At 36.1% G+C, this 22,433-nt stretch overlaps 1 protein-coding gene across 10 annotated transcripts in view; it reads right to left on the minus strand.

Moving 5' to 3' along the window:
* EVI5 (ecotropic viral integration site 5) overlaps positions 1 to 22,433 on the minus strand; it is a 62,093-nt gene that overhangs the window by 30,573 nt on the left and 9,087 nt on the right. For 4 of the 10 annotated variants that reach the window (XM_072343039.1, XM_072343034.1, XM_072343040.1 and 1 more), the window contains exons 3-16: positions 20,303 to 20,492; positions 17,085 to 17,309; positions 16,061 to 16,135; positions 15,335 to 15,460; positions 14,611 to 14,754; positions 13,503 to 13,592; positions 13,303 to 13,400; positions 12,011 to 12,071; positions 11,421 to 11,474; positions 9,074 to 9,106; positions 8,372 to 8,518; positions 4,554 to 4,688; positions 2,181 to 2,321; positions 1,524 to 1,682 (exon numbers count right to left, since the gene is read on the minus strand). In XM_072343039.1, coding sequence (XP_072199140.1) covers positions 1,524 to 1,682; positions 2,181 to 2,321; positions 4,554 to 4,688; positions 8,372 to 8,518; positions 9,074 to 9,106; positions 11,421 to 11,474; positions 12,011 to 12,071; positions 13,303 to 13,400; positions 13,503 to 13,592; positions 14,611 to 14,754; positions 15,335 to 15,460; positions 16,061 to 16,135; positions 17,085 to 17,309; positions 20,303 to 20,492 — 1,678 coding nt within the window. The remainder of the gene's footprint in view (positions 1 to 1,523; positions 1,683 to 2,180; positions 2,322 to 4,553; positions 4,689 to 8,371; positions 8,519 to 9,073; positions 9,107 to 11,420; positions 11,475 to 12,010; positions 12,072 to 13,302; positions 13,401 to 13,502; positions 13,593 to 14,610; positions 14,755 to 15,334; positions 15,461 to 16,060; positions 16,136 to 17,084; positions 17,310 to 20,302; positions 20,493 to 22,433) is intronic. The other 6 variants (XM_072343042.1, XM_072343041.1, XM_072343035.1 and 3 more) reach the window with 2 other exon arrangements.

Below are 22,433 nucleotides of genomic sequence, written 5' to 3' on the forward strand. Positions count from 1 at the left end.
ATCTTTTGTATTAGTTTACCTCCCTAAAATTTGACAAAACAGACTTGATGGATCATTTGCTATAAGAAAAACTTGATGGAAGCGCATTCAGAATTTTTAAAATGTAATAAAAAAAGTTTGCATGACGTTTGTTTTTACAACCATGATATTTCAAGGGTTCTTAAATAGAGAATTCATTAAGAACAACATAAAGGTACTGCATATATTTTTACTTATCTTGCACTTAAGTAACTCAAAGACTTTGTGAACTTGCACCCCAATTACAATTACTAGCTGATGCAACCAAGAAACATCCAGTAGATCAGAAATACTACATGCATACTCCTCTGACCAGTGAAATCCTGGAAGTAATACAGTACAACTAAGATCAGTGCTTTAATAAAAGACATTTTGTACACAAGGCTGTGCATAGATCAATACATAATATGAGAACCATGCAACTGTTTCAAATGACAGCTCAGCAGCATTAACACACAGACTTCATGCTTAAGACTGAAATGAGAACAACCTAGAGGTCCAGTGGTTATTGCATGTAACCCGAAGTGCAGGATACCTATGCCCCCTACTGACTAAAGCTAATAGAAAGGAAAAAAAACAAGAAAACATAAATTAACAGTATTAATATTTAAAAACAAGTTTTAGAAGGCAAGAAAACACTTCTATCCAGATACTAGAGAAGAAAGTGGTGCCTCTGTCAGTAGTAAGCTACCACATACTGTGTAGCCATCCTCTCCCTCTTCAGCATTATATCCTTACAACCCTTACATTTATGGGAAGATTTCCCAGAAACCTGTTACAAACACTTAACGATCAACAGCACATTCAATATCAATTCAGTTGAGAGCTCGCAAATTAATATGAATGTACCAATTGTAGCGCACTTCCAGTTTTGTCTAGTTAACTTGCATCGCAGTTACATAAAAAGGACCTCAGCAGGATAAGCTACTTCTTGCCTATTCTGCACATTTCAGTAATGCTAAAATACACTTTTTCTTCTTAGCAGGTAAAAGGTAAAAGTTTCTGCTGAAAAGTGACAATAGGCTATTGTTATATCAAGATTCCTGCTTAGTAACTACATTCATGCTTTCAGTAGATGATCTAGTACTGACAGCTTCACCAGAAAGAAAGGCACCATTACTTTAGGACTTCAAATTACTATAGGTGAATCATCAATTAGGTAAAGGTTTGCAAAGGTGTAAATACCTTAAGCATACTTCTGTTAGCATCCCAGTAACAACTGAACAGATAAAGATTCACATGCATTCAGAGTTTACCAGTTAATCCAGGTAGGAAATTGTGAAAGCTTAGTCCTGTAAGGGACATTAAAGTATGCTAGACTGATAGTATGCACTTGATTCTCCCTCCTAATCTAAAAGATTAAGAAAAAAACAGTTAAAAAAAAAAAAAGATTGACATGTTAGAGCTAAAGTCATGTGCATAAATGGTATAGACCATTAAATGGTGTTGGTCATCTGATGCTAACCTGGCAGCATTCAGGTCAATTCATATGTTAAGTATCATACCTGTGTTTCCATCTCCATCATTCTTTGTTTGGTTTCTTTCAATTCAGCCTGAGTTTCTGCTTCTCTCAGTCGGACTGTCATCAGCTCATCCTGTAGTTCATTCACTGTATTTTTTCTTGGAGGATCTTTCCACCTCCCAGTGGTCCGAGCAAGGTGACGCTAAAAAAAAAAACCCACATCATTGCTGATATCTCATCTTTCCTGGTGTTCCCTAATTTTAAGTAATCTCCTTCAAAGAACTCCATGATGTCTCAGCTATACAATGCAAAGTTGTTACGAATGCTACTGTGAGGTCTAAAATCTAGAAATCTATGCAAGTTTAAGAACAGAGAATTAAAATGCCAAAGACAGTGGCATTCCCAACTAGATTAAGTCAGAGGATTTCAAGTATATCCTGAAAAAGAGCTTTTAATATTTACTTTAGTAGGAGAATTGATGCGGCACTTCCTTTCTACCAGGATGGCTGGCTGTTAGTACAGGCCTCTGTCATCTACAACAATTAGAATACAACTTCCAGCATACTTCTGAAGAGAAGTCTGTGGTATTTCCACAATCCACAGTCACTATTTCCTACTCAATATGTCTTTAAGATTTTCTTGCCTTGTCATCATCCATTAAAAAAAAAAAAAGAACAGAACAGTGTCTTGGTACCCATACCTGCCAGTGTTCCTCCAAGTCTTTGACTTGCTGCCTTAGTTCTTTGAGACCCGTCAAAGCTTCTGCTTCTCTTAGTTTTACTGCAATCAGTTCTTCTTGTAGTCTAGCAACATTTTCCTCATCAGGGAGAGAGCTATTCCTCTGGAACAAGGAACATCCTTTTCAACATGCATTTGAACAAAACAGTGCTTAGCAAGACCTACTCCAAAATATAAATGTGAAAACTCCTATTGTTAACCAAAATTTCTTAATAATGCATGTCTTTTAAAGGCCCTAAATAGAAAATATCTAATGACTGCAAGTATATTTAAACTGCCTATTTTGCTGCATAGCAAACGTATTATTTACACTACTTCTAGCATGTTAAAAATATAGAGATACAAGATTATGAAATTATTGGCAAAAATAAAGCAAGTGAAGAACTAAAGTTACACCTTTAGAGTTACAACTCTTACTCTGTTTTACAGGAAAAAATAAATGGAAATTCAGGTTTTGAGAAATAGATAATTTGCCTTTGAAAAAGAAAGAAAAGGTATGTTGACAAAGGAATTATCCATTAATATTTACAAATAATATTCAGTCAAGAAAGCTCTTAAGTGAAAGTTCATGGATGTATACAAACACATGGAAAAAGTAGAAAGACTGGAAAGTGCTGAACAGAAAACAGCAATACATGCTACAGAAGTTACCTAGGAAAAGTGATGAAAAAATGAAAGTTTGGAGAAAAAAAAACAACAAAAACACTAGAAGGGAAGGAGGACAGTCTGCCCAACTACAGTTTCCTTTTGTTGAATCAGTCGTCACCAAACACTCAAAGTTGAATTGTGCTTCATCACTTTCTACTGTACTTCTCAGTAGTAATTTCCAGCAAAACCAAGTATTCTGTAGAGAGACAGTGTTGGGAAAGCTTCCAGGTTTTCCTGATAGTCAAGTGAAGTACTTCAACATTAATACAACACAACCACCATTCACTAGCATGTTTCAGATCATCGGCTGTAAGCATTAGCAAACCAAGGAACTGACTTTTTCTTAGTGTTTACAATATAGGCCGTACAGCCATTTAAGTCTCAGGTTACCAAGCAGCATTTTTCCAGATTACTGTTGTTAGTGACAAGCCACATAAACAGTTGTACTTATAGATATTGAGGGGATTTAACTTGACTCACTTTCTCACATGCCTAAGTTCATTAAGGATTGACTAAAACATTACTTGATATCCAAGTTGGCCTGGTACATCCATTTTTTTCCCCACAACTCCAGTGTCTTCACATTTAAAGTTTTCAGTATGTGCTACCTCCCACAGCTCAAGAAAAGAAGTATTCTCTTTCAAAATTTTTAGAGAATCATGGGTATCCAACCTTCTGGCTAACCCAAGCCACAGTGAGTGAAGAGGAACTGTCTTGGGCAGCATATAAAATATCTAATTTTTAACATAGTTTAAATATACAAGTAATAACATTTTAAAATAAAATATTAAAACAAAGAAGAACAAAAACACAACTAGTAGATTAGACATAGATGCTAGATTCTGGCCTCTTACCAACATACAGTAAAAATCACAACACTACTACTCTGCCAGATTCCCAGTCAAGCTCCGTAAGTAGCTAAGTAAAATCTTAACTTCACAGAATTAATTTGGTTAACTAATAAAGTTTTGTCCACGTTCTTGAATATACAGCTTTTTCAAGTTTCCATGGGGAAATAATCTCCCAAAACAACATATGATATAAAGAGCGTGCTTTAAAATAAGCACACACTTTTAAATATATCAATTGGATTTTTCTATTTTCCATGAAGAAAAACCTGTCAGCAAATACAATAAAGCATCTGACAAATTCTTAGAGTACAGCTAGAGTTCTGGCATCAGAAAGCTACAAAATGAGAGGGCACCTGAAAAGCAGAAGAGTTTAATGCTAAAGACAACTGATACACTTTCCCACCCATAACAGAAAGTGGGAGAGACTCAAGACCAGGGAATGGCAGTCTTGAACTCCTCTGTTCATGTCCACACCAACTATTCATAGTTCTATGTCACTTCAAGGCTCACCATAGGCTTGCTACTCATTGCAGAATACAGTTTTGAAACATGTTTACTGTGAAAATTCAATCAGGATTTGGTTTTCCAACACAGGAACAAGAGAAAGCAATCATAGGCCCTTTTCAGTGTAAACATCTTATTCAGTTTGTGTTGCTGATTTTTGGTACGGGTCATTTTTTGTTTGTTTTCGCTATAATCAACTTCAAAATTGAAAAGAATCTTGCCATCATGGAAACGTTTGTCAAGAGTATAGAGCACAGTTACACAAAGAATTACAGGGTCCTGCATTCAGTCTCTAGCGCTATTTTATACCGAAGATCCTGGGCTTGGTTTACCTTTTCCATCTCTAGAACTTTATCTTGCATCTCCTTCAGGGCACAATGGGATTCTGCTTCACTCAGCCTGGCTTGGACCAGCTCTTTTTCCAGCTGTAGCACAAAGTCTTCACTGTATCGTGAACTGCATTTATGCTACAAAGTTTGCAGAAATATATTTAGTACGAAGCACAGGTAGCTCAAAATGGGTTTTATGTGCCAGATAAGTGAAAAAAATACATTCAAATGCTTAAGATCAGAAATTCTACTTTAAGATACAGAAGGTCTTAGCTTATACAGGTCTACTAACATGTCTATCCCCACTGGTAACTGTACAAACCCTAATGCTACTCTTTCTCAAACAACTTCAACCATACAAGACCAAACGTGTAGGATCAGACCAAGACCCCTCTCAGTAATGACGAGCAATGACTCATGCTTTCTTCTCAATATTATCCAATCCGGGGATAAAAAATAAATGATCTGAGACTATTCTGTGATATGTTGAAAAAAGGCTTGAGAACGATGAGCTATTTACAAGGTTAATACGATTTCTCTTGATCCCTTACTCAAACTGTGATTCAGCAGAAGCTTTCTATAACCTTTGATTTAAAATAAGTCACGTATGCTTCAAAGCACTGTTACTTTGGCTTGCCTCTTCATTTCACTCCAACCTTCAGGCTCCTATTTACTCACTCTATGTATTTTTCTTTATACTTTTAGGATAAACCCTATAGATTTAAGAGGAAAAAACACACAGGACTTAGTAGTAGTATAGGCCCTTCCAGATGGATGGCATATAATAGCATAGGTCCAGGCTACATCAGATTTGGTGCTTTATACACAGAATTTACTCCAGGCCTATTAACTATACCACATTACACACTTTAAAACAATGCTTCAGTATTAAAGAATCAGTTCAGAATTTAAAGCTACTCTTTCTGAAAAAAAGAGAGGGAAAGAGAAAAATCTCACAATTGGAGTCAAGTTAATTTATCATTAACTTACTTGACTGATTAGTCAGAGTTTAAAAGTAAGAGCTATCATTCTACCTGCTTAAGTACAATTTCGTAAAATATGTTTTTCAACAGATAAATTCAACTGAAAAATTGTTTTTGTACCAAACCACCTAGTCCTTCACATAAGAAAAGCTGAATTAAAAGAAGAATTTTCAGTTCTGTGTGCTGCTATAAGGATACAACATTCCCTAACCTTCACTGCACAAACTAAACACTAACAGGACAAAACAGGAATTTACCACACACACTATTACATAACCACTGAAGTAGTTTCTCATTTTTATACTTGTATATGAAACTACATCCAAACCGTATCTAATCTAACTCACCTGTTTACTGGCACATTTTTGTTACATTTCTTAAAATACACAGGATATAAATCCACAGGGAGTTACAACAACAGAGGGGTAACACACAAAACACTAGAAGGCAAATGAAGCTTATGCAAAGTTTTCAGTGTCACAGAGACTGTCCTTCTAAAAGTGCTCAACCTATGTAGCTGTGCAGCTGAATGCACCAAGAACACTGCACAAAGATATTAACTTTTCCTTACACAACACTGATTTAATATGTACTACTTTCAATCTGCATGTTGTCTTCACAAAGCAAGTAGCAGAGGGAGACCAGAACTGAAACACCAGGAGAGGATGGATGGACAATGCTGATGTGTTTCTACAATCACTTCACATGACAGGAGGGCATATGTACCACATGAAACAATAGGCAGAAGCAGAGAATAGGCAATAGCTTTCTTCTTCCTTGTCTGTTTGAACAAGTTTATCAAAATAACGTAAACAGCAGCTCAGATGAACTGATGGACTCAGATTCTTGTTCAAGATTCCAAAACCAATAAAATATGACATAAAAATGAACGCAGCACGTTTTCTTTAGGTCAAGAGTTCTCCTAGACTTTTCAGGAAATGGAGTGGGAACAGTGGATCTGAAGAACTAAACATATCCTGATTTGGCAACATGCGAATAATGAAAACAGCTTTGGGCTCGCAACTCGTGCTTTTTTAAAATCTGCCTTTAGACTTAGCCTACTTCAGACACAGTTAAATGCTTCTAACATCTATAGCTACAAAGCAAACATCAAGAACAGCCACACCACTCCTTCAAACCCAGCCCCAGCAGATCAGCAATGAAGCGCAACCAAGACAAAAATAAATTGAAAAAATATTCAGAAACTCAAAGCTGTGATTTTTAATTTTGGAAAAAAGAACTTTGTTAAATCACCAAAACTGAAATAAAACTATAATCAAATGGATGAGCATTTCTTCAAAGGCACGTACATACTCTGTAGAGATTTTCAACATTTACCTTTGTTAATCCACCCATTTAGTGCAATCAACACTCACAGCACAGCTATAAAATAAGCCCCAGATAATACTTAAATACAAATTGTAACTTTTTCTTTCCACTTAGGTTAGCTTTCTAAGAAATACTACAGCTTGTATAATATTCTTGCTACCAAATACCATGCTGAAACAGAACTCATAAATAATAGATTTAGGTTACCAAGTATGCATGATAGATGCTGTACCTTCAAATGAGTAGAACTACGCAGCCATCTGTCAGTATAGTCTGCAATCATTTTTTTGCTAACCACAAACGAAATTGAAGTAACTGAAGAAAAAACAATCAAAGCAGCTATGAAGATGATACTGAAAATGAGTATTGCCAGGAGCCACTGGCACTAGGCAGTGGTAAGAAGGTTTGCAAGGGGATTCTGCTGAAAGTGAACACTAGAATCCAGACAGAATTCGTGGCTTCCCACTAGGTGGTGCCCGAGTTAACCACCTTAATTCAGTTGCTGTCTTTATAACCACAGTACAATTTCTTGCACTTCAAAAATGTATCAGCTAGTAAGTAAAACTCCCTCTGTAACCCCACGAATTTACAGCCTCAGCTCCAAATACAGCCAGACTGTTTTTCTATTGTTACGCTCACACTTAAGTGGAAAAAAAGCTACAAGCACAGGTTAGGAAGCATGGCTTAAATTAACTGTTCACTCTTGCATTGCTCTGTCTTTATTCCTGCAGTACCTATTCAATATCTTGTACTCTCAGCTCCAATACAGAAACCATTCTGCAATTCCATACCTTCACTCAGAAGCAGCAGCCATGCTCAATCTGCCAGGCTTCCCCATTACTGATACCTATAATAATGTTCCCCTTTATAACTAAAAGCATTAGCTTTCAATGTTGTATTATTCATTAATTAACAAACAGATACAGTTGAATAATTTAACTCTGAAAAGTCACAAACTGAGCTTTTACTATGGTCTTTTATTACCTTGTTAATGATTACAGGAAACAACAGACACTAGGATTCCTCCAATAATACACGTTCCAAGTGTATTATTACATGCTTCCAAATTACTGCCAACAAAACAAGGAATACTACTAGGAAAAACACACTGGGAAAATATCCAGAAATTAACCATCATTATTGAAGCACCCAACTTAAATGAGAAGCTAGGAAATGGCATTATCAACTCTCAAGTTTGAGTATTCATAGTGACGTAGTTTGCATTGCATAGAGCTCTCAGACACAAAAAGGTTGTGTGCTGCTTTTGGTTTAGGTTTTTTGTTGATTTTTATTTATTTTTTTTACCTTACATGTATCCAAGGTATGAATTCCATCATCTATCAGTAAGAAGAGATCAAAATAGCATTTAGTCCAATTCGTATATTTTTTAAGAAGGGAAATCATAATACACAAGCATTTGTAAGGACAGCACAAAGACCATGTCATGATGAGGAAAAATAAACATGAATGAATGAAAAACATGAGATGATGTGCTGCCAGGCTCCTTACCCATTGCTGCTGCTGTTGGAGCTCCCTGATGGTACTCTCAGCTTGCTCCAGTTTAGTATTGGCCTCATCACTCTGCTGTCTGATGGTGGCCAGCTCCCGTTTTATGAGGTAGTTTTCCTCAGCCTCCTGGGCCCTTGTCACTTGTCCCTTTGGACATAATTACGTGGGTTTTTTTTCCCCTCAAAAGCAATTGAGGACAAATCCAAGAAAGACTGCCTTTGCAGTACTCAGGCACATGTCTCAGATGGTTTTGCAAACAGCATGGAATGCAATTAGTAGAAATTTTTGGATAATGCAGTACTAAGCAGCTGCTTTAGTACTTTGTTACTAAGCTTGGTATCCTTTCAGCAAGCACAACTGTGTACTTGCATTCAATAGAAGTCAATTCATGCAATATTACTCAGTTGTACATGCAAAGATTTAAGTTTGCAATATTCAATTTAAGGGTTAATAATGTTTCAATCCATTTGAAACAAAAATTTCCACCAGAATTACATTAGGTTAGAAAATTATTATAACGTGCAACTATTGGCTTTATTTTTTAATATATTAAACAACTTTCTAGTAAGAGATTAGCTATGTATTTATTCCAAATCAGCAAGGCAAGGATAGAGTGCAGCATGCAAGTATGCATGCATGAAAGCAGTTTGTTTTTTCTGAGAGAAGAAAAGAGTCATACAGTAGAGGACTAGAAGACTATACCTGTATCAATCTATCTGCCAAGGAAGCACTTTCCTACAAAGGAAAAATTCAGATAGGAATAAGGAAAAGAATAAACAAAAGAGTGCTAATAGCGACCAAAAAAGACTAGAGCAGAGAAAGAAAACACCCACATTCTACCCATATTTCTATACAGGTAACACATTTTTACAATGTTAAGATCTCTATTACAAGTGAAGGCAACTCAGGCTGGAAATTGCAGGATGCAGCCTTTCACTGCAACAGAAGTAATGAGTCAGTCTTTGATACAAGCAGGAACCAAAGCCAGACTTCTGTTATGCTTAGAATTCACTTTCAGGAGACTGGTTATTTTTATCTGAACAGCTTGTTTTTTTAATTAAGAAGAATTACTGGTACATTGTCTGATATGTTTAGTAGATGAATACAGACTTGGTCTGTGGTCCATACACACACTACAAAAGGAAGGTGATATTTGAGCACAAAGGCAACTCCACTGAGTGCAGAGATATCCATGCAGAATTATGAGGCAGAGAAATTAAATGGTTCACACTGAAAGATCTAAGTAGAAAATTCAACTATGACAGCCAGTATTTTGTTCTACTGAGCTTTATACCAAAGTACTACAAGAAATGTACGCCTGCTGACCAACACTACATTTCCTCCGCCATGCTAAGGAGTACAATTTCATTCAAGACATCTCCACACTATCACCCTTGTAAGCACCCAATTTTCACACTCTATGGCATTCTGTTCAGAGACAGTTAAGCTACTCAGGGTCTTATAAAAAATTCCAAGGACAAAGTTTGAGCTGGTTGATAGGATCTACCAGTTAAATGTAGTAAGGTGGCACCTTAAGGTGTTCGTCATTACAGTATGCTAAGAAAACCACAAGTAAATCATTTGCAAGGATGAGGAAGGAAATTTTTAAAGGGAGAGCTCCCAGGAAAAGAATTGTGGTGCTTTGTTTTTTTTTTACTTTATGATCCATTCTTAGATGCTTTGATGACAAGAATTTCTGATGAGGATAACTTAGATATTTTTTTCATTTTGAAGCATCTCAATTCCAATCAGACTGGGATATTCTGAAAACAAACTCTGAAATCTCAAACACAGAATTTACAGGCGCGTGAGCTGTCTGGTGGCTCATCAGTGAGGTCCTGGCAAAAAAAAAATAATCAACTTCAAACCTCTGCAAATCAAGCACAAACCAGGAATATTTACTATTCTAAGTCCACAACAAAAACACAAACATGATTTGCCACAGAATTAAACATCTCAGTGTCTGTTCTCTCCAGTGAACTTTACCTATAATTTAAGATCTGGAACAACCAGGTTCATAAAATTGTATCTTTGGTCACAACATTGTTTCACAAGATGTCCTCACGATGAGCATTTTTTGCCAAACCACAGAAATCACAATTAATCACAATCTGACACAGACTGGTAAATCTTTGATGGCTCCTTGGAGAAACATCTGGAATACAACACTGCTCAGTTCTTCCAGACAACATTTAGTCTGTCCTTTTCCTCGCTGTGAAGCAACTCTATATAAGCTGTGAGCATTCAACTCAATTTGCTGAAAGACAACTCTTATGCAGAGTTAAAACAGGTAAGAATGCTCTCATGCTAGAGCACACCTTCTTAGATTCAGTCTGTCACACGAAGCATGATATCAGAACACAGGAAAGCTGAAGAACAATGCCTGCATGCTATCAGTATATAGACAACAGTTATCATGCATACTTGGAAATTATATCCTACAAAGAAGCCTAACAAAACCCTATTTTAGACAGTATCTGTGAGAAGTTATATCCCCCAGCCCCTTGTATCTGTAATTTCTACAGAAACTCCAAATCACGTAAGATGAATTGATAGCTGACAGCAGCAGACTTCTGTGCTAAACATGAATGCTGCAACAACATCCCTCCACTGCTGTATTCAGTGACAACCATCTTTCACCTTCACCTTTCTGATCACTGATAAGCCTATCATTTTGCTTCTACATAAAAACAGGTAGCAACTTCAGATTGCCAGAAGTGAGGATTCTCTCACAATAACCTCTTTTCCACCCAGACATTACACTATTTTACGTAGTCTTCTACGCTTTGATACTTCCAGTTCAGGAATAAAACAATACAGAAGTAAGGTACACCAAGATGTTCAATTTCAAGTAAAAGCCAGACAAACATTTATAAGCACTGACCTTAACAGCTTTGTTACTGCCATGCTTTTGGCTAGGCACTGTTAGCGAACATTGTAAATCAACCGGAAAAAACAGTAAGTTATGAGACTCATTTCATATAATAAGATGACTAATTGATATAATGAATATAAATAACAGATTAAATTTAGTCATTATTATACTTACTTTTTCTAATGTTTCAATGCGCTGTTTCAGGAGCCTATTTTCAGTTCGCAGCCTCTGAAATGGAAACAATTCAGAACTTTATTTATGAATTCTCTTCAAATTTGTTCATCAGAAGTAACACAGTCAATGCCCTTTATGAGCAAACAGTCCAATGCAAATGCTTATAAACACCGTAGGTCCTCAATTACATGTCCAGCTACATGTTCTTCTAGTACTTAAAGAGGATCCATGTGAAAGCTGGAGAGAGAATTTCTATCAGACAGCAGGAAGAAGATAGATCGTAATGACACTAAAAGACAGATTTAGATCATGTATTTGGAATAAATCCTTTACTCAGAGGCTGGTAAGACACTGGAACAGCTTGCTCTGAGTCATTGAGGATTCTCCATCCCAGGAGGTATTCAAGGACAGACTGGACTGGGCCCTGGGCAACCTGATCTACTGGAAGGTATCTCTGCCTGTGTCAGGGGAGTTGAAGCCAGGTGATCTTTAAGAGGTCCCTTTCAACACAAACCATTCTACAATCAGACACATAATCCACATCTAAGAACTGAACTTATCTACAAGTAAATTTATAGAGGCTCTCTTACTTTAATTTCAACCTGTTCTTCCATCTCTTTTGTTTTTATTGTAGTGTATTCCTTCTCTAACCTAAAAAAAATAGAAATAGTAAAGGATAATTAGAAAAGTTTCTGACAATTTAAGTGGTCTAATACCTAACAAGCAACAGGAAAATAAATACAGATTATATTTCCTCTGTTTAGACAAACACTTGAAAGTTGCCAACATAGTCCTATAAATACTTGAACATTCAAATTAGCTGAAGCACAGAAATACTTCTACAGATATAAACAGACTCTGAACTTCATGCTGAAGTGTGGGTGCTTCTTCATATAATCATTATGAGATACAAACCTAAAATTGCAACATTTGAACTACAATAGCCACTCAATGCAGTTATGCAACAATCAATTCAGTACAGTCAGCCAAAGGAACACACTGCTAGGATGGCTTCTAGGACAGAATGATGCAAAGAGATTTGAGGCAAGCCTTAAAATTATTTTGGTCCCTCTCAAGCAAGCTCCAAAATGGCCCCAGTGAAAAAAATGGCAACAAGAAGAAACACAAGCTGTGATACTCAATGCCTCCACAAAAGGCAATCAAGTAAGTTTGGCCTGAATTGTAGTGTTTTAAACTGCAAGCTTTTATATTAGTTTTCAGAGAAAGTGCTTTCCCTGCAAGTTTGGGCACTGCTTCTTACTCCGATGGTGGATGCGATTAGTAAACTTATCTTGAAAGACTCTACCACATCCACTCCCCTTGCACTGCAACATAATACAAACCCTTTGAAGAAATGCCCAATTTAACCCTGGAAAAGCACAAGGAGGGTAAACTCATTTAGCAGCACAATTAACAGACAGCAGAAAAGCGAAGACATGCAACTAACCTTAAGTAGCAGCATTACACTCAGAATTTCAAACTCAGAATCAGGATTACCCTTACAATTACCCTCCCCTCCCAACTTCACCCTCAAAAAAACCAAAGAAAACATATAAAAAAACCCCACACACCTAAAGCCACCCCATCCCACAACAGATTTTCTATTCAAATTCTCTTTATAGAAGCTCCGTGCAGCTCCATGCAGCTTCCTCAGAAGCTCTAGTTTTTACGTGAGGTTTGATTATATTCAAGAACAACAGCAAACACCACTTTAGCAGAATTCTCTTGCAAAATGTACTTCAGTTTTTAACTGCTCACAGTATAAAACCCCAAAAAATTCAGACATGGAAAATTCAGAGTGAAGTAATGAGTAACTAGTTTTGAACAAACAAACAATAACTCCAAGCAACATAATAATCTTTTCTCAAAAAGTTATACCTACTTTTTCATCTTTTTTGCATTGTATTTGACTTGGTAAGAGGCTTGGATTAATTTGTCTGGACCACTGTCAAACTGATGTGGAATGACCTTTTGAAAGTGCTAAAAGCAATCAGAGCACAAGATTACATATAATTAACAGTTGCAAATAAACACACACCACACATTTCTCATACCTCTTAAAATAAGATAATCTTAACTTACCTGTAACATCCCTTCCATGTCAAGTTGCAGTAATTCTGCTTGGTTTGTCTGAAGTAGTGCTAAACCTACTCGAAATACTATTTCTAAACCCTGTAAACAGAAGTTAAAATAATATTCAATAATTATTCATAGCATTGCCATTGCTACAAGATGATTCTATTACTTAAGAACATTGGAGAGCCCATTTTCCCAAACAAAAGAAAAGGAAATAAAAAATCTTTAGACAACAGATTGATCCTGGGTTCCCTGTTTTGAACTTGAGACAAAAAGTCAGGCTACTTGTCCTGACTCCAGATCCTCCTCAGAATGCTTCTGCAGAAGTAAAAATCTCTTAAATGACAGTTCTTTGCATGAACTTTATCAATAATTTCAAATATATTTGGTACTAAAGATATAATAAATTTAAAAAAAAAAAAAAAAAAAAAAAAGGCATTTTAGTTTCAAACAAGGTATAAAAACAACCAATTTAAATAGATTCAAGGGAATGTTTGACTCAGGAATATCCTAGACACTACACTCAATCTGGAAGGAAATCCACCTCTGAGTTAGTATTTTCTAGGAGATTATTGCTGAGGAAAATCATAAATGGACTGTAAGCTTTGGTTTGTCACTACTTACAATCACCCAAAGCTATAGCCCTAGATACACGTTAGGCATCAGTCATAATTCCACTAATTCCATAAACTCTTTTGGCTACTAGCTATCTTCTAAACAGAAGCCGCTCTTCTATACTCCCTCCTCCTCATCTGCTTGTTCCCATGAAATTTTAACGTGGGCCCAAAAGAAAATTTGTTTTCAACCCCAAACTACTGAAGAACAGATGCCCCTGTTGCATGATTCTATCATATCATATCCAGACCTTCTGGCAGATACAATAACTCTTCAGTACGCTTACACTAAAGTTGCATATAACATCTATATTCAAATATGTAGTTGCTTTTCTTTGACAAGCTACATGTACAGACATCTTCCTCTACCAAACAACTGATAAACATCTACAAAGGAAGGGTATTTGAAATTTGCCCATCAGAATAGTCTTTACAGTACTACTGAAATAGCTGCTCTTAACCACTACTTTTGAAACAGAATGTAAGTACTGAGTAGTTACCTCAGACATAAAGATATCAAATATTCTTGTTGCAATTGGTAGTGGAAAAGTTGTAAGAAATATAGTTAAAAACCATGATGATGCATACATAGAAGTGTGAAAACTCTGAGACTGAAAGTGCACATAAAGTTCTGGAAGATGCTCCTGGAGAAAGAAGAGAAAAACATTTTTATGTAATGCTTTAGCAAGTAGTTTTTATTGTGCAAATGACTTTGACAAATATGGAGAAAAATAATTTGTATTTGCCACAGCCAGCAGTTACACAACTAGAAGAAATATTCCTTGATATGGATATGAAAATTTATGATTATGAAGAACCAAGCACCAGACATCACAGTATGATCTGCAGTACTTCCACACTGCACAGTAGAAAAGAACATTTCCATATCACAAAATTAAGCCTACTTGATCCTGCCAGTCTTTTACTTAAAAAAAAAAAAAAAAAAGCTATAAATTAAGTACAAAGACATTTCACTCTTAAAATTTTCAATCCAAGCTTTACTATTCATAGGCATGAAGTACAGCAACACGAGCCCTCATGACATTGTCTGTTATCAGTTAAAAAGTACATCATACAGACACGCAGACTTTCTCCTGCAGTCCTGCAATCAGCTGTTGTCAGAGAACAGCCTACTCCCAACAGACAAGCCTGCTCTTGAATTGCAGTTCCCAAGTTCATTATCCTCAGTTACTGAAAAGAAAGTTTGACAGATTTTGTATATACCTGTATCATGCACTCAAACTGGTACATACAAAGGCCCAATTCAGCCATGCTTGGTTTAAAGAGTTCTCGTAGTCTGTAATCTTGCATTAATTTAACAAACACACAAAAGGCTTCTTCTTCTGGCATCTATACAAAAAAATAAAAGAAACAAACACAGGAGAAGGATGAGGACAGACTGAACGTTTGGGAAGGTTTAGTGTTTTGTTGTTTCTCTAAACAAGTAATTACTAACTGACACCGTCGCAGTTTTCTTTGTATATGCTGGGTCCTACCAAGTAGATTTTAAACTGAAATGGAGGTCTGCAAACTTCTTACAATATAACCTGGTTTATAAAACTGAATAGTAATACAAAGACAACTTTTAAAATACAACTCTTGTGAAATTCCAGTTGAACTGAGAGGAGGTTTAGTGTAATAGAATTGAAATGACAAGTTCATCAATGGCTGAAGTAACATTTCCTAGAGTAATCTCCAAGTCTGGGATCCCACCTTAGCTTTAAGAAATAAATGCACTCTCCCACTCAGAAAGTTCGTATCTTCTTGACAAAAGATAGGAGCATTGTATACTCTCATTTGATTTGCAGAATAAAAGACAGCCCTCCATAATTATATTTTAACAAACAGCGATTAAGAATCACCACAAAAAGTCCTCCCAAATCACAGCAACACATTATGCAATCCAGCAGGAATTTTCAAGGTTCACATATTTCTTAATATAGTGTTTACCTGCATAAGTAGTAATCCAACAATAAAAGCACTTCCTTGACAGTATCCAACTTCACGATCCACCAAGGAATAAGCCTACAAAATAACATTTTTAAGACTCCAAATGATTAATTCCTCGTTACCAATAAAAATAAATCTGAGCTCACGCTGTTATTTTGATAACAACTTGGTCTTGCTCTCCCAAATCCACAGAAAACAGACATAGCATACAAAAAATTTGATCAGATGTTTAGTTGCTACCTGCAGCTACACAAACTTTGTTCTCTGTTGGCCTTCAAAGCACTAAAGTACATCTAATAGAGCTTGCAGTACAAAGGAATTTGCCAGGTCTTAAAAGATAAGAAGGTTTCCGTACCAAATGCACAGTATTACTACACCTATAAACAATCTGACAGAAGAAACACTGTTTCAGAACAATTATGAGCTGCAGGTTTATTTACAGGTGGTTTCCACACATACCGCATGCTTCCATGCATATTTTAGAACTGAAAGTTACTATGATTTAGAAAAGTGCTGACTTTTCAGTTGAAACTACATGACAGAAAATGTCATGCTCCAGTAGAATGAAGGCAACACAGTGACATCTTATGGCAGTCTCATTTTGTGCTTGGGAACTAACAACCGCACATTAGCTTGCATCTACCACTTTCTTCTACCACACACAGGCTCACCAACACTTGAAAATGGAATGCTCGTTTTGATTTACTGCGTTCTCATCTGTCAGTAGTGTTCATTTCATGGCACGCTTTTCTCTATTATGCCATCAGCTGTTACTGTGTAAATATGCTTTAATGCAAGTTTAGTATGCAAATGTTTTAAATATCTTATGAAATCATATTAAATAGAAATACAATATCTGAAACCCATCTTTGAAACTGGAATATAATGTGGAAAGTAGAGCAAGTTTTAAAAAAGACGAACATGTGAAACTGATGCAACACATTCACAGTGTAAATTATTTTCTAAACGTTTGTGTTTGCTTACTCTTGTTAATGGGTTTTCAAGAAGAGAAAAACTGACTTACCTTCATTACATTAAATAAAACCTCCTGCCCAAGGCTGTCCTTCTCTTTAAAGAAATCATGCTCAGGATAGGTTCTAGCAATGTCCCTTCTTATTAGTTTCTCACAAGGAGATGTCATTTTCAAAAGCTCTGAATACTGATCCTTTATTGGCATGCTTTGAGCGCTACACAGAAGCTGCCAAACAATTGCTCTGAAATGATGAGGTATCCCTTTTCGAACAAGCTCCTGAAGCACAAAAAGGATACAAAATCATTAATATTTGCTGAAAATAATACATTACATCACAAACCAATTATGAAGTTTGTAAGGTGTAAGCCTCAATTGCAGCCTGACAGATAAATGGCAGGTAACAAAGATTAATCATTTTTAATTAGCTAATTTAGACAATTTTTTTTTTGAAGTAAATAACTACAAAAAAGCTGAATATTAAAACATTTTCAACAAGAACTCCTCTGGGCAAAAAAAAATAACTATTATTCTTAATATTCCACAGGACATTATTGAAGAAAGTACTCTTAATTGTATTTCTAGTTCTTGGGATATAATAAATTACTCGTAAGTAGTAATTTCCAAGACATGCAGACAACCAGAAAAAAGTGCACAAGATTTCTATCAGAAGTCATTTGACATACACTTCACAAAAATGTCTAATTTCTCTCTTGTGCCATAATTTCAAAGTTTTCTTTTGTTTTAAGGAAGTATTTAAACCTGTTTTCTGACACCAGACCAAGAATATATTGTTAACATCAACTGAGCTTGCTTCATTTACCTGAAATTCCCTGGAGGAAAAATAAAAATCAGCTAGTTATTATACAACGCAAACCTCCTCAGATAAATAGATCTGAGAAATCACATTCCAAGTATGGTCCTTGTCTTTCCAGAAGGGACAAGTAGAAAGCAGTCTTCTTACTTAATCTGAGAAACTGAGGGGAAACTATGAGTCAAAGTCAATAGGTTTAGTAGTATTTTCTGCAACTAGTATCAGTCTGACTATGAGACTGCCTCTTCAAGACAAGCGCGTTCCTTTGTCAGTGGCAGGTTTTTGTTTGTGGCTATTTTTTTTTTTAATTTTAAGGCTTATGAACTATTATTAAGTACTGCCTCCTGCAGGACAGTTTATTTTATTTTGCTGGTATTTATTCTGAGGTCAAAATCATCTTCTATTCTACTCCTATTTATCCAAGTATTTATCCTACTACTCCCAATGTTAAGCTATCACTGCAGTATTAACTAGTCTTTTGAACTGAGTAATTTCCATAGACACTCCTGCTTTAAATTATTTCTTAAGCCTGAACTTTACTGCAAGAGTTTTGCAGCACTATCTGCAGTTTTTCTATATCCTAAGGATGGCCAGCTTTTCCCAGAACCTTCCTAGCAATGTCACTGCAACTATTTGTTCAGATACAACTGTGACATTATTTCCTGTAAGATGTCCAACTCCAAACCAACAAGCCTAAAACAGCTTTTCACATCTCTAGCTATTATCTCAACAGTGCACTACCAGATTGCAGTTCAATCATCTAAAGCCTCAAAAAGTCTAAAAGCAAAAACAAATCATTAGTTAGTAGTTTCCTGCATTAAGTCATCATGCACCTGCTTGACTAAAATAACAAGGTTAATTCTGCCAACACTCTTGGAGGAATAGCAGGAAAACAAACTTAAGTATCACTGTAACTATATTCTTTTACACAGTGCTGGGCACACAGAAAAGTGGGACTTCACATCATCTTTCAGTATCTCTCAAGAAACAGAAAGAATTCCAGAGAGGATCAAAGCACACACAGATGGATCATATCACAGACAAGGAAAGTATACAAAGTATACAAAGTATACAAAGTATACAAAGTATACAAAGTATACAAAGTATACAGAGTATACAGAGTATACAGAGTATACAGAGTATACAGAGTATACAGAGTATACAGAGTATACAGAGTATACAGAGTATACCTATGACTAATGGTTCAAAAATTTGCCTACTATCTAGTAACTTCAGACCAGCTTTCATAGTCAATATGAAACGAAGTTCAGGCTGCTAAAATCATATCTATTGGCAAAACCATGAACAAAGTATGCATTTTCCAGTATTTCAAAGTTTAGCTTTGAACCCACACACACTCACCAATGAAAAGCTCACTAAAAGTATATTTAATTGACTTACTTTCAGTAAGTATTTACTCCCGGACAGTTTTTGACCTACATGACACTTTATTTACAAAGCCCTCATGCAAGCAGTTCAGAAACTGAACTCTATCCAACCTGATCTAGTTATTACCAATCTGCTTCTCCTTGCCAGATTCATGGGTCATCTTTTCACAGCTTTTTGGGAACACCTTTCCAGAAACTATTTTCCCTATGCAAGCATAGAGCCTTGAATTCATTTTCATCCCATTTCCACTCTCAGGTCATGTTCTCTCTCCACAACTGCTTCACATAAAAGACACTTTGCTTTAGTCCATTGTTCTGCCTTCCCACAACCTATTCACACACATGAACTTCAAACTATTCAAAAGACCTTGAAATTTGTATTCTGCACATAAAGCTACAGACTGAAGCCAGTAAAGAACCAAAACAGAATAGACTGCCCACGAATAAAAATCCCACACTTCCTGTACCTTCTGCCTGTGAAACAAGAATGTTAAATGCCCTAAATACTTTAATTTATATAAATTATTGTTGAATTCTGTTTCTGCATATACCCACAACTGACTTAGACTGCACAAATACTGCCCAAAATTTCTCTAATACATTCAGTTTATAAACTCTTTTCTTCCACTTGGGGTTATCCCTGGGGTCAGCAAACTTGGCCTGCAACAACTGAAATAAATTTGTATCAGATCCTCGTACAATAAGATGATCCGTTCCTCTAATAAGAATGCTTCTAAACAGACAGCTGTTCAGTGGGGAAAAAAATGTCACAGGGTTCAGCTATAACATGATTTCAAGCAGGTTTTCAGTAACTCCACTTAGAAAACATCAAGTATGTGATTGAAGGGAATCTCTCATAATTAGACAGAAAGGTTTGGTATTCATGATTTGCATCTGGTTTTCAACGAGACATTTGCTAGGCAAAACTGAGTTATAACAGTTATATAAGAAGCACTAGAGCTTCAGGATTGAAATAGATAATGTTAGAAGTATCCCTTACTTGCTTATCTTAAAAATTGAGCCCAAAACCTATCACATTATAAATCTATCCTACAATTGTGTCCAACTACCTTAACTTGCTTTTCTTTCTTTTTCCGTACATCTTCCCATTCATTCACAATTCTCCCCCACAGGATCCACGAGTCTTCTTCCAGATGGCTGAGATTGCTAGAAGCTGATGAACTAGATACAAGAGAAGATCCACTATTTCTTCTTGACCCATTTACTGATCGCAAGGATTTGCTATCTGTTTCTAGGAGCCTGCAAAGAAACCACGCACAGACACAAAAACAAGAAACTATGTGTTCTTATCACATTATTGCCACACTGTTGTTTTTTTATTACAAATTTGTGCTTTCAACATCATTGTAAAGAACAAGCGCAGAGATCCATCAGTACAGGTTTTCCAACGTCCATCTGTAATAAATTTAAATAGAACTGTTTGATGTAACTATTTATAATCACTCAAGTATTTCTGCAGCCAGAATAGCAAATCACATTGCAGCCTCTCAAAGAACAGACAGAAGTGTCACATTATGCATAAGTATCATAGTATCATAGTATCGTGCGAGTTGGAAGGGACCTTACAGATCATCGAGTCCAACTCCCGGGTTTCGAGCCCCCTGTGTAGCGAAGCGGCACTTCTACCCCTGCGCCACAGGGTAATAACAGAATTGAGATTTTAATCAGCATCTCACAATCTCCTGAACCAGATCTTAATAAAGTCAAAAGATTAAGTTGGAGAAAGTACAAAAGTACCACAAATCTAACTTCTTCCACGCATTTACCAACTGCAGATGATTAAAAGCTGAGCACAGAAGATCAGCAGGTTTCAAGGTATAAGTACCAGGCAAGAGGGTTTGACCTTACTAGCAACACACACCAAAAATTAATAAATAAATAAATAAATAAATAAAGGGCTTTTGTGCATTGAGAACACAAAGAAAAGAAATTAAACATTCTCAACTATCATTTCAAATGTCAAACGTACTGGAAAAGACAGTAATTTTAAAGGAAAGAAGCCAAATAATGATATCCCCATTAACACAATGCATTTTGATAATGTAAAAATATAGACAGAATAATTAAAACCCAAAGCAGTCTTGTAACAACTGAATTATGCTAATAACTGTTAAATCAATGTGGTGTTTTTATAAATGGATGAGAAAAAATCCTCAGACCTCTCAAATGGGAATTGGGCAACAAAAGCTAATGGATGGATAACACCCAGTGCTTGGATATGACAGCTGGGATTACCAGTTAGTGAAATTTATACAAACATTTCACCAAGGAGAGAGATCTGGCTCAATAATTTTTTCATGCACTTGCACAAAATCCAAAAGCCTGGCAGCATTTTAGCAAGGCTGTGTTAAATTTTAAGTACTTAGTAGATCATAACCCTTTTACACAAGCACCAGAGTACCTGCAGTTTAAGCTCCCAGCTAAGAGATACTTATATTAGCTTTCCCAGTGCCCAGCTTTAGTTTTAATGTTTAAAGTTTTTTAATGTTTAGAAACCTAATACCAATGCATAATGAAAACCTAGTTCGAAATTCCATCTCAGTGTGAGTCAGTGTCAAAAGAGCAAAGTAATCACTGATGAAAAACAAGCACAGAAAAAGAATCACAATTATAAAAACACAATTATAAAAGGCTCTGACTGGTTAATTACCACAGCTTTCTATAAAAGTTTTGCTAGATTTCAGTCTGTTGACCTTACCTGGATAAATTCATTGTCCTGGGATTTGGAGATGGGAAATTCTTTACAAAGTAAGTAGTATGAAAGTTCCGTGTTGTTCAACAACTGATTTCCTTCACCTAAAACTTTATAAATGATTTACTAATGCCAAACAACTACAGCAGGACTCTGGACTGAGTTACCTCACTATTCTGAGACTTCCAGTAGAACTGGATTATAGAATTCTTAATACATTCATAGCCTGATACAGTCTGAGTTCTTCCAGTTCCTGGCCTGTTTAAATAATTCACATTGTTCTTGTTCATATTAAAGTCAAGAACAAATTAAACCTTTACAAGTATCCAGCACCAGCTATTGTTCTCTGTGTTCAGCGTACAATTCCTTCTCACTGTGTTAAAATACAGATTCAAACTTTCAAAACTACAGTGCACCCTCCATGATAAGAGCACCACATTTCAATTTCCTTTAAGTACAGCACCTCACAAGGAAAGTACATTTGGTGT

The sequence above is a fragment of the Excalfactoria chinensis genome, chromosome 8, assembly GCF_039878825.1.
Source record: "Excalfactoria chinensis isolate bCotChi1 chromosome 8, bCotChi1.hap2, whole genome shotgun sequence".
Taxonomy (NCBI): Eukaryota; Metazoa; Chordata; class Aves; order Galliformes; family Phasianidae; genus Excalfactoria; species Excalfactoria chinensis.